This window comes from Pinus tabuliformis, chromosome 5_2 (assembly GCF_031772625.1).
Source record: "Pinus tabuliformis cultivar Carrire ecotype Pingquan chromosome 5_2, CPIR1, whole genome shotgun sequence".
Taxonomy (NCBI): Eukaryota; Viridiplantae; Streptophyta; class Pinopsida; order Pinales; family Pinaceae; genus Pinus; species Pinus tabuliformis.
In genome coordinates, this window is record NC_142306.1 from 929,684,223 (window position 1) to 929,697,083 (window position 12,861).

A 12,861-nucleotide genomic window follows, 5' to 3' on the forward strand; every position below is an offset into this window, starting at 1 on the left:
CTTTTATGCTGCAGCTGGCCTCTACATGTGACCATGGGTGATGAATTTTGTCCCGGAACGAGAAACATTCACATCAGCACCGGTATGGATACGACTCTACTCCCTACCTTTAGATTACTCGCTGCCTGAATCCTTAAAGGAAATACGCAATAAATTAGGTCATTTTTTAAAAATATCAAAGGCGACTCTGCGAGGAAAATACACCTCCTTTTCTCGCATATGTGTAGAAATGGACCTATCAGGAGCACTTCCGGATGAAATCATTCTAGAATTTTATGATGAAGAATGGGTGCAGGTGGTGGACTATGAACATGTCCCATTCAGATGCTGTAAATGTCATGAACACGGGCACCTCATCAGAGATTGCCCTTTAAACAAACTAGAGGACAATATGAAAACCAACAAAGGTAAAGACCCTGAAGGCTTTACCAATATGGGAGGCAAAGGGAAAGGAGGAAAAAAGTACCAAAGGAAAAATAGCAAGGATAAACACCCAAGTCATAACAGTTTCAAGATTTTAGAAGAAGAAGTTGGGAACAATGCGATGAACCAAGCATCGAAGGATAATCCCGCAGAGAAGGAAAAAGATGCTAGCATGGAGGATGTACCTGAGAACAGTAAACTAAAGGAAGATATGCAAACCATCATGGAACTTGGCAGGGACCATGAGATGACCCCAAATTTAGCTGGAACAAAGGACCATGAACTATTGGAGATTCTTGAGAGAGAGAATCTCAATCTAGAAAAGTTATTGGAGCAGGGAACCGCCAAAGGGGTTGATTCTCTACCACAAGAGGAGTTTGACATAGTACAATAGCTCTTCCTCTAGAGATCTCAAGCAAAGGGTTCTGGAGTCAAAAGAAACCATGACAGACAGGAAAATAGAGGGGTTAAGACGATGGAGGCAACATCAGGACACTCTTCCAAGAAGCCAGGTAGGAAAAGAGGAAGGAAAAGACAAAATGAGATGCTGACTGAGTGTGGGAAACTCATGATTAACTCAGGTAAGATGAAAGATCTTACTAGTTACTCATTTACAAATATTTAATAATGAAGCTCACAACCTGGAACATTAGGGGTCTAGGAAGTAAAAGGAAATAAATAAATAAATATTAGCAATAAAATAAAAGAAGAAAAACTAGACATGGTGTTTATCCAGGAAACAAAATGTTCAATAGATAAAATCAGAGAGATTCATAGAAAATGGCTCATTAAGTATGAGTATCTAGAAGTTAAATCAGACAACACAGCATGCGAGATTCTCACACTTTGTAATCCCTAGAAACTTGGAATCCTGGATGTTGAAGTATCCAAGAACTACCTTTCAATGGTGATCCAATTGTGATAGGGAAATATATATGATCACAAATGTCTATGGTCCTCAAAAACTTGAAGACAAATGCAGGCTTCTCACCTCACTGGAGGAGTTGAGAGAGAGACATCCTGTTATGCCCTGATTCTAGGAGGGGATTTTGATATGATCAAATCTCTTATAGAAAAAAAAAGTGGGAGCAGAACACTGGGTAGAGACTCCATTTCCTTCTAGAACTTCCTAAATGATAGGAGGCTAGAGGACACAGAGACAATAAATGGTACTTTCACCTAGAATAATAAGAGGGGAGGGGCTTCTCAAGTTGCCTCTAAACTAGATAGATTTATAATCTTGGAGGACCTCCTTCTCACTGTCCCTGGCTTGACTGCATCAATCCTTCCTTTTGGAGGCTCAGATCACTATCCTATCCAACTTGAAGCTTCTTTTATAGGCACTTCAAGGAACAGACCTTTCAGGTTTGAAAATGTCTGACTCACTCACCCTGACTTCATGAGTAATATTGGTAAATGGTGGGTGGAATATTTTCCCGTTCAAGGCACTAATATGTTCCTTCTACAACAAAGATTGAAACACATCAAACATAGGCTTAAAGAATGGAACAAAAAGGAGTTTGGAAATATTTTCAAAGCTAAAAGAGAGGTTGAATAGAAACTACAAGGAACCAATCAAATCCTTATCACATATGGCTTTACTGAGGAAAGAAAAATGCAAGTTGATACTATTCAATAGGAATGGGAAGACAGATGCCAGCAAGAGGAGATCTTCTGGAGGAAAAATCGAGAGTGCAATGGCTTAAAGAAGGGGACAAAAATACAAAGTTTTTTCACAAGTCAACCATGGGTCACAGGTCACATAACAGGATTTCAAAACTCAGAGACACTCAAGGGAAAGAGCTCAGCACCCACAAAGAAATGGAATGTGCTCTGGTACAACATTTCCAAAGCATAGCAGAGGAGCCTCTCGTAGAGAGATCATAATTTATCAACAACTTCACAAAGAACATTCCAAAGCTTGTAACCAGGGAAGACAATTACAATATTAATAGGCCAATGACTGAAGATGAAGTTACTAAAGTCATTAAAGAAATGCAAAATGGGAAAGCTCTAGTTCTGGATGGGTTCAATGTTGACTTCTTAAAAGCATGCTAGGAAATAGTCAAACAAGATATCCTTGAAGTTGTGGAGGACTCGAGAAAATCCAAAACTGTTTTGAGGGCGCTTAATACTTCTTTCATAGCTTTTATTCCAAAGGAGGAAAAAGCCATGATACCAAATAGATTTAGACCCATAGCTTTATGCAATGTGGTGTACAAAATTATTTCCAAAGTAATTGCAAATAGACTCAAGCCCCTACTTCCAACGCTTGTGTCTAAGAAGAAAACCGGTTATGTGGAAGGAAGGCAAATTCTAAACAACATCATTCAAGCTCATGAGGTGATTCATTCTCTTAAGAGAAATAAGCAAGCGAGGATGATCATACAGCTTGACCTAGCGAAAGCTTATGACAAGCTCAACTGGTCATACATCAGGGAAATACTAATAGCATACGGCTTCGACCACAACTGGATAAGATGGGTAATGGCCCTTGTTACTACAGCTAATTTTTCAATCCTACTTAATGGCTCTCCATCCAAAACCTTTAGGCCTTCGAGAGGCCTCCGACAAGGAGATACTCTCTCCCCTTTCCTCTTTATTCTCATGATGGAAGGATTAGGCAGAGCAATTAAATCCACCAATATAGAAGAAAGAATTCAGGGTCTCAAACTCACCCCGAATGGGGATGCTTGGACTCATCAACAATTTGTGGATGACACTATGTTGTAGGGTACAACCATAATCAAGGAAGCTAAAGCGTTCAAACAAATCCTGAATGAATTTTCTATGGCCGCTAGTATAGAGGTAAGCCTCACCAAATAAAAAAATTTCTTTTTTAATACTAACATTGCTATTCAGAGAAACCTCTGCAGAATTCTCGACTTTCAAAGAGATCAGTTACCATCCAAATATTTGGGAATACCTCTCACTGATAAACCTCTGAGCAAGGAAGTTTGGGAGCTAATGACTAATAGACCGCAAGATAAAATCAGGAAATGAACAAGCAGGTCTTTGAATTTAGCAGGACGACTAGTGCTTACAAAGGTTGTCCTGCAAACTATTCCCACCTTCATGTTTTCAACACTTCCTGCTCCTAAAGGATTTTTGCAACTCATCAAAAATATTCAAAGAGATTTTCTTTGGGGCAAAGGAGACGAGAAAAATAAATGGGTTTTGGTAGCTTAGTATAAGCTCTACAAACCTAAGAACCATGGGGGTATGGTATTTCATGACCCTGAAACCCTTAGCAAAGCCTTAGGGACAAAAATTTGGTGTAGATGGCTAAAGGAGTCGGCAACCCCATGGGCCAAGCTCTAGAAACAGAAGTATGCAAACAATTGGCAAGAAATGGATCATATTCGGATGTCTGGGCACATCAAGGTCTCCCACATTTGGAACAGTGCTTGGGAGAATAAAGCCATAGTTCAGAAGCACAGTTTCTAGGAGATCAAAGATGGAAACCTAACATGGTTTTGGGAGGATAACTAGCAGCAGGAACCTAACCTGTGTAGAGAATAATTAGCCAATCTTAAGAATGACACTGACAATAAAGGTTTACATATGGTAAGTGATTTCTGGGATCAAACAAGACACAAGGATAAATGGAGAACATGGAAGACCCTGGGATATAATGAAGAAACCCCTTTGATGGCCCATTGTCTGACCAACTAAGATGGGGAAGAAACAATGAAGGCAACTTCAACCTCAAAGAAGCCAAAAGAATTTTCGTTGGGCTTCACTTTCTAAACCCTAATAAGATATGGAAGGATCTATGGCAGAACTCGCACTAGATGAAAATTAAAATGTTCATGTGGTTGGTGCATCATACAAAGATTCTGACTTGGGAAAATATTCAGAAAAGAGGTCTAGTTGGTCCATCTAGATGCCAGTTGTGTGGTCTTCAAGAAGAAACGATGGATCACCTACTCAACCTATGCCCATTCACCTCTACCTTGTGGAATTGGGTAGCCTCAATCTTCAGGAAAACTGGCAAGGGACGCTTCCAGCATTACTGGCACTTTAAAGAATTGGCAGAAATATTTCTTAGAAAATGAAATAGTCAACAAATCCTGGACTTTGATTCTAGGTTTGTTTATCTGGGATGTCTGGAAAGAACGCAATAACAAGATTTTCAAGAAAAGATTTGGCTCAACACAGAGCATCATAGCTCAGATTATAAGACAACTCAAAGAAACTGTAAGTACCTGTCTAAAGAAACCCCCCGAAAACCCTCCTCTAAACCAACATACACATATACTTTTGCAATTTGGTCTCCAGTTGCCGATCCCTTGCGACATAAGCAAGAGTGCAAGCTATGCAACAATGGGTAAGGAATTCTGGCAACCTCCTCCACCTGGTTTTCTGAAATTCAATGTAGATGGAGCCTCTAAAGGAAACCCTGGAGTGGTTGGTTATGGCGGTGTCATAAGAAATGAGAAGGGATACATACAAATCATCTTTAATAGTCATTTGGGGAATGCCACTAATAATATGGTGGAACTCATGGCCTTAGAGCAATGCCTAGAAATCTTGATTGAGTCAGATTTACACAATGCTATTGTAGAAGCAGACTTGAATTGATAATTAATTCGGTCAAGAAAATGGAAGTTATTGCAGGTCTATCAACGTATACAATCCCACCTGAGAACCCTGAGAACACTCCAATTTGTTTACATACACAGAATAGCCAACATAATAGTGGATCGCTTGGCGAATGAAGGAGTGCTTTGTTCAAGATGTAATAGAAGATATACTTGGGCAATGACACCCTCAGGGACTTTGTGCGAGGATTGTCATAGGCAGTTGACCATAGATAGGGAGTATTCTTAGAACATGTAAATTCAACAGTCAGGGACTGATGAAAATAGTGGAAAATGGACCAAGCGCAAGAGGTAAACAGTGGGCTGGTTGGTAGGCAACTAACCATAGATTTCCTTGAACTCCACCATCCTATGGATTCTGGGCAGAAAACCACATGGGGTTTAAATCTTCAAACGGACCGAAAAAGCATTAGTGTGGTGATTTATGATACTCATCAAGCCCGAAAAATAAATTATTGCATGGGCAAGTTACCAACCCGAAACAAGCTTTCGACCGTCGGATCTCCAAGGATGGGATCACACGGTGTTCAAGGTGAAAAGATGATCAATGGTTATTCCTCTGATAGCGGACCCGAAAATTTTTTAGAGAGGTGCTTTTGTTTCTCTTCGGGTCCATCAATTAAAGTATCAAGTGGGCAAGTTGATGGCCCGAAATGAGTTATTGACCACTAGATCTCAGAAGGAAGGATCACACAGTGTTGGGTTGCAAAGACAATCAAAGGTTAAGGAATGGCGGAATAAATAAATGTCGACCATCCAATCAACAAAGAAACAGATCAAAAATCATTGCACGGTGAAAGAGTGCAAAAGGTAATGCAACGAAGAGGTGGTTTCCCAAAACCTTAAGTGGTTTTTTGGGCGGAGGAAGGATGGTAAGTGGTATTGAAGGGCACTCACCCGATTCCACTAATCAAACGACACGTAGCAACAGAGGAAAATAAAAAACCGCTTTTTAGGTGGGTTTTCTCCCTGTTGTTTGTCAACCCGAAATCAATGTGGACCGTCAGTTTCACTAAGCGCAGATCAATGATGGAGAAGTGTCATGCAGTTTGATTGAGCAGGAAAAGATATTGACTGTTGGATCATGGAAATAAATGGTCAGTGGAGATCGGTTTAATCGGTGATCATAGGAAGGTTAAGTGAAGGTGTGATGCAATGCTATTAAGCGATGTGCCGATAGCAATGGAGCGAACCCGATGAAGTTTTTAACGTGGGTGAATTATTTTTGAAGTCTGGTGAAAAGAGTGAAAAGGTAATTTATTGCGTGTTTGTGGTTATTTTTATTATAAACGGATTATAATAGAAATATAGCGCGATCAGAAGGTTTATGTGATAAGCGAGATTTTTGTCATCAAGAGCTTAAGGGTTCATGCGTGCTGGTTATCCAGAGTGCCACTCTGAGGATGGTTAGTTAGATGGGGTAGTTTCTATGTACTTTCTAGTGAATGAATTGTTTTAACAATAGTCCTGATGTAGTTTTGATTAGTCAACCCAGTTGTTTGTTGAGTGGTTCACAGAGCTAGGTTTACTGTTGTACAATATGTATTGTCTCTTGACTAATGGAAGGTTCCACTCTTACTTGATCAAAAAAAGAATAAGATGATAAGATACAAAGGAAATATGAGAATGAGAAGGTGTTAGAAAAATTTCATGAGAACCAAGGAAAGAAAAATATATCCACAACAATGACACCAATTATGTTGTTGCTCAAAATGTACAGGCACGATGCAACAATAACTTAGGTTGAGAGTTGACACTTTGATCCCTGAACTCTCAATTCTAGTCATCTCCCAACAACATGCTATGGGGGTAGTCGCTATTTAATATGAGAATGCAAGGCTCATTGGTGACCAACAAACTTGGAGACACAACTAAATGTCCTATCCACTTGGTTGATTTAGCATCTTTTTGGAGATTATATTATATTAGTGTGTGAGACCAGTGCCTTATGGAGTCAATGACTTGCTTCATATCAACTATATACCAAATGACTTGATGAAAAATTGTTGCTTGAAGATGCTTTGTTAACAGATATGTTATGCAAGTCCTACAACCTAGGTAAGATGTAAAGACTTGGTTTATTTTAGTTAAATTCCTAAATAAGTGTATACAATAATCCTTAGTTGTTTTTAGGCTAGTCTCTAAAGTAATTTGTAGAGAGAAGTTAAGGTAAATTAATCAATGGCTTGTTTAACAATACCTCTCCTTGAAATATAACTACACGGTGCCTCTGTCACTATAGAGATTGTGGCTCTGATGACTACAAGATCACTGTGTTAACAAATAGAGAGGATCTCTCCTTCACAAGATACAAAATGAAGGGTGGCCCTATTGTTCTATCAACCAATCTTAGACTTGGAGGTAAATTTACTAGTGCAAGACTATGCCTAGTATGCAAGATGATGAGTGCTCTTTAAGGTGAGATTACTTAATGTTCCTTAAGTACTTAGCTAGAATGATCTTTATCTATGACAACAAAGTACTTAACAACAAATGAACAATAATCTCAACCACAAGAGAAAGTGTTGAAATTCAACAGTGCCCAAAAGATATATTCAATTTAACCAAGAGATAATTGCTCAAACACTAAATAAAAGACAACATTATTACTCTTTATAATAATTCATCAATATCTCAACGATATAATTGGAGATCTTATCAAAAGTAGATATTAAGTTTAACCATGATCAATAATTTGATGATATTAATGGTAATAAGAGAGAATAGAGCAATTATCCATGATATCACTTAGAAAAATTAGCCAAGGTTCCTATTAATTAGTTTAGAACACTTATATGAAACAATACAAGAATGAAAAAGATATCAAATTAACAATTTCTTGAAAGGAAGACAATTTAGATGATTTATGTTCTTTAAACACAATTACATGTCAAAGATAAAATTATACATCTTATCACAAATAGATATTCAGTTTAACCATGAACAATAAATCCAATGACAATAATGGAAATAAGAGATATTAGTGCACTTATCCATGATATCACTTAGGCTAATTAGTCAAATTTTCCATTAGTTAGTTTAGGAAACTTATATCAGACAATACAAGAAGCAAAATGATATCAATAAACAACTACTCAATAGAAGACAATTCAGATGATTTATGTTCTTTAAACACAATTACCACCTCTTGAATTTATGGCACAAATTATCACAATGCCAATTTCATGTGTAACAATTAGATCTCTTACCTACCAAGAAAAGAACGAACAAGAAATGTGAATATGCCCAAGTCCGGTGACCAATTCAAACAATATTAACCATTCAAGAAGATATTAGAACTTGAGATTAATTTGTCGAGTCATTTTATGAGTGAGTTATTTAGTGAAAATTTGAGATTATGAAACTCACAAGAAAAAAATAAGTTAGATCTCTTATTAGGAAGCAATGTAACAACCAATAGTCAATATTTCTTAACAATCAAATATTACCAATGCTAGCAATATTTTCCACAATAGAGTGTTAACTAATTTTTAGGAACCCTTATGCAATTTATGCTCAAATGACATTAGAGTAAAAAATTTTATGAAAACAGTAAGCTAGTTATGTCAAAACAATATAAATACTTGTTTCCTCAATAGATTGGAGCACTTAAAACGCAAGCAATGAGAAATTCCTATGAGTGTAAGAGAAAATTGCATAGGAACAAACTTTATGACAATAGTAAGCTAGTTATGTCAAATCAATCCAAATACTTGCTTCTTGAATAGATGAGAGAACTTAAAATGGAAACAATGAGAAATTCCTATGAGTGTAAGAGAAACTTGCATTCAACTACCAATGAGGCAGCCAAGGAAGAACTAGAAAGGAAACTGAATCAAACCACTTTTTCCATCATAAGACTATAAACATTGATGCAAGGGAAATCAAGAGATGAATTCTCAATGAGTTTAGGATCTTTTTAGATGCCACTATTATGCATGATCAAACCTTGTTATGATTCTCTAAACAATGTTGAATTCATTAAAATTTATGAAATAAGCCAAACAATGATTACCCAACTGATGCAAGTGACTTATCAATGTGATCTGTTATTTATTTATTAGATTTATGCTACTTAGATGAGTTGTATACCACTGTAAAAAACATGATCAGAGGTTGCTAGTAAAATAGATATTAAAATATGGTTTGAGGAGGCAAATCAATAGGGCTTTAAGCCTTGAAAATGATTAACTTTCTTGCCTAAAACTACTCCAATAAATTGGCCACCTACAATCACAACTATTAGCTCCAAAACCCTACATCCACAAAGTATTAGTGACAAAAACTTAATGATAATCCAAATGATGACTGTAAATTAGGCAAAGAGGGACACAACAGGGCAGTGATGAGGCCTAGAGGCCAACGCTAGCCCTAGGATGGGCTTGCAGCACCTAAGGAGGGCCTCTTATGTTAGAAAATCAGAAAGAGGGTAAATATTTTCTTGATATTGATAATTACTTGTGATGTTACTTATTATTACGATTATTTATATATCCTTCTCTTACTTCATCATGTAGTTACACAAAATTAATAGCACATAAAACAATAGACACAAGATGTAGGCACATGCCAAGGAAAAAAACCCCTCAAGGGGAAAACCCAGTCAAATTAATTCTTCCTTTCAATAGTATTCCTTGAGACTTTTCACCCTAGACCTTGACCATACCTTCCCTCCACACCAAGTAAGCCTCCAGAATATTGATCTATTCTCAGCAACTTCGACTATGCAGCAGCGTGTAACATCTCATAGCTTCTGGCAGTATTCCAACTTGGGAGACTTCGCTCTCCCAATCTAGAGCATGAAATAGAGATAGACCACCACCAAAATTTTGATTTTCCTTGACTCCTTAGACTCCCCTAAACTTGCATTCACTTCGACTTCTCGGAAGCAGACTTTCCCAACCTCCAACTCTGCACTTCAACCCATCAAATAGATTTTCGCACTTCTTCCCATAAGAGAGAGAATGAGAAGTGATGCTCCATATGAATTCGTAGTCCTTCCTTTTATAGGATTCTTGTGGGGTAGAATGGGTCCTTAGGTTGACTTGATCTTCTCTTAGGCCGACATGGTGTGTAGATTCAATCATTCATATTTTACTCAATATTAAGCCTTTTTAAATGATTCAAAAGCCCAAGAAGGGTCTCATTAAATGTACAATAATTCTATAGACCCAAAATAAATCATAGAAGTACTCAATGGGGAATTTGACCTACAACATGGTTACAAAAGCATGAAACCTGTGCTTTAATAAGTCACGATAATAATATTAATAAATCTTTTATTCATTCTTTTGACAAGTACATTACAAATGACTCAAATACATTATTGAAGACCGAACATAGTTACTTTTCCCAACACTCCCTCTTAACTAGGGAGGTATTCATAATGTACATATACAATTGAAGATCTCAAACTATATGAACCATGAAGAACTTTAGGCACCGCAATTTCATGGACTTGATTCTTGACCAGGGTAATTTATCCAACTAGACACGCAACAATTTAGGCACCGTAATGCCATGGAATAGATTCTTGACCAGGGAAATATATCAAGGTTGGACTAAGATGGACTCAATATTCTAGCCCGTCTAGGTACCATAAGTTTTACTTTCTAACCACCAACCCAAAATCCAAGTGCGTGTCATATCTCAATGACCAATGCCACCTTTCCAACTTTGGCAACTCAAACATCAACACAAAGTTTTAGCCATATGTCTCCTCGGGAAAGGCTTCACTCATAAAGCCTTAACACCCTTTGATCCAACAAATAAATAATAATCAATCTCTCCCAATCAAACTGATTGGTAACCAACATGATTTCCTGTTGACTATGTGGGGCCTGACCCAGGTTCAGCAGTGATTTAGCCAAGCAAATCCTGGTACTACTGGCCCTTTCGGTAACATTCTATGGATTACAGACTGAGGTCTCACCCAAAGTATTATGGGAGGGTGTTGGAACCAGGTTTCTGCACCCTGGGGATGTCTGATATGGGGCAATAGGTACGCGATTCAACCTTTACACTTATTAGGTTACGCACACCAGCTAGCTTCTTGTGTCCTGTGCTACTGCCTTCGCGCAACTCTAGCCGTAGTGTGACTAGTGTTAAATACCCAAGTCTTCCTTAATTAGGTTTTGTTTGCTTAATTACTTAGAAGGCTTTCATACATAAGCATTCATACAAGTGCGCACATATAAATAAACAGATACCATTAACTCATAACATCAAAATATAGATCTATGAAATAGATGCACAATATGCCAAATCAACTTAGATTTATTAATAATCCTATTCAAGTTCAGTTCAATACAAACCTGACTCCACCTTGTGCACTCTACTGCGAGGGTCCACGCACTCATCTGCGGACTCTACTGGCCTCTGCACACTCAGCTGTAGAGCTTCTACCTCCTACTACGACCCAATACACCTCAGATCCACCTCTATCTTCTAACCATGCCTTTGCATCTATCTATTCTCTACTTGCTTTCCAAAAACTATCTTTACACTTAGATCCTTGCTCTATTTACAATCCTATGGTCCGTGGACCATGGGTAGGCCGACCCAACTTTACATTAAATTACATTATTTTAGGGAAGACAACCTTATGCCTCATCCTAAACTTTCGTGCTCTGCACTTGCATTTCGCGTAGTCTTTGCATCACATTGACCAAAACTCGGGCTTTAAGGCCCAAAACCCTGTTGTGGAGGAATCCGCTACCCAAAAATCCCCCAACACAATCATCGTGACTCATCCAGAGTCACTGTGCGGCAATCTTGGCACGAAGCTGTTATGAAACCAGCTCAAGAAAAAGATAGAAAAGATAGATCAACGCCTTAGAATTCAGCCTCTTCGAGGGGGCAACCTTCTTTACATTACATAAATGAACAATTCTTGGATGATTCAAATGACAAAACCTCCTTTCTATATATAGGAGTCTAAGGAGTCATAATATAACCCAGCCGACCTAACAATAATAATATAAAGCCACAAAAATAACAATAGAGGGATTCTATGGGGCACAGTAATAACAATATGGGGACAATAGGGGCACAACAATATTAATAAGGGATACAACTACAATAGTAATGGGGTAATCACTAGTATTATAGGGACCCAACATGCCCCTCTCCTTCAAAAAAGTGTTGTCCTAAATGATTGAGTAGTTCTGGATGCTTCTGTGTAAAATTTTCATCCTCCCATATGGAATCTTCAGTGCATAAGTTCTTCCACTTGATAAGATACTCTGAAATTGATCGATTTCGTAGCTGTCGAGTTCTTGTTTCTATGACTTCTTCTGGTTCCAATATAATTTTTCCTTCCTCGTCAAGTTCTGCCAATATTGTTTGAACTGGGAGCTTGTCGCCTATAGCCTTCTTTAAACATGAAACATGGAAAATTGGGTGCAATCGAGAAGCTGCAGGAAGCTCCAATTTGTATGCCATAGTACCAATATTTTGCAACACCTTGTATGGACCTTAATACTTTGGTGATAATTTATTATCCTTCTTAGCTTTCTTAAGGGAAATTTGCTTATATGGTTGTAGCCATAGGAATACCCAATCACCTACATCAAAACTTATTTCGCTACGATGTTGATCTGCCTATTGTTTCATTCTATTCTGTGCCAACACGAGGTTATACTTTAAGAGTTGGAGAACTTGTTGTTGATGTTTGATGTGATGTTCCACTGCTTGAACCTTAGAATTTTCTCTTAAATATGATGTGATGGATGGTGGCTGATATCCATAAAGTGCCGTAAATGGGGTCATTTTTGTTGTTGTATGGAAGGATGTGTTATACCACCATTTAGCCAGAGGCAACCATTTGACCCAT

At 37.9% G+C, this 12,861-nt stretch overlaps 1 protein-coding gene across 1 annotated transcript in view; it reads left to right on the plus strand.

The window, feature by feature from the left end:
• Nucleotides 1-433: 433 nt before the first annotated feature.
• Nucleotides 434-12,861, plus strand: part of LOC149162309 (expansin-A16-like) — an 81,302-nt gene continuing 68,874 nt past the window's right edge. Inside the window, exon 1 of the mRNA XM_089435153.1 lies at nt 434-775. Coding sequence (XP_089291279.1) covers nt 434-775 — 342 coding nt within the window. The remainder of the gene's footprint in view (nt 776-12,861) is intronic.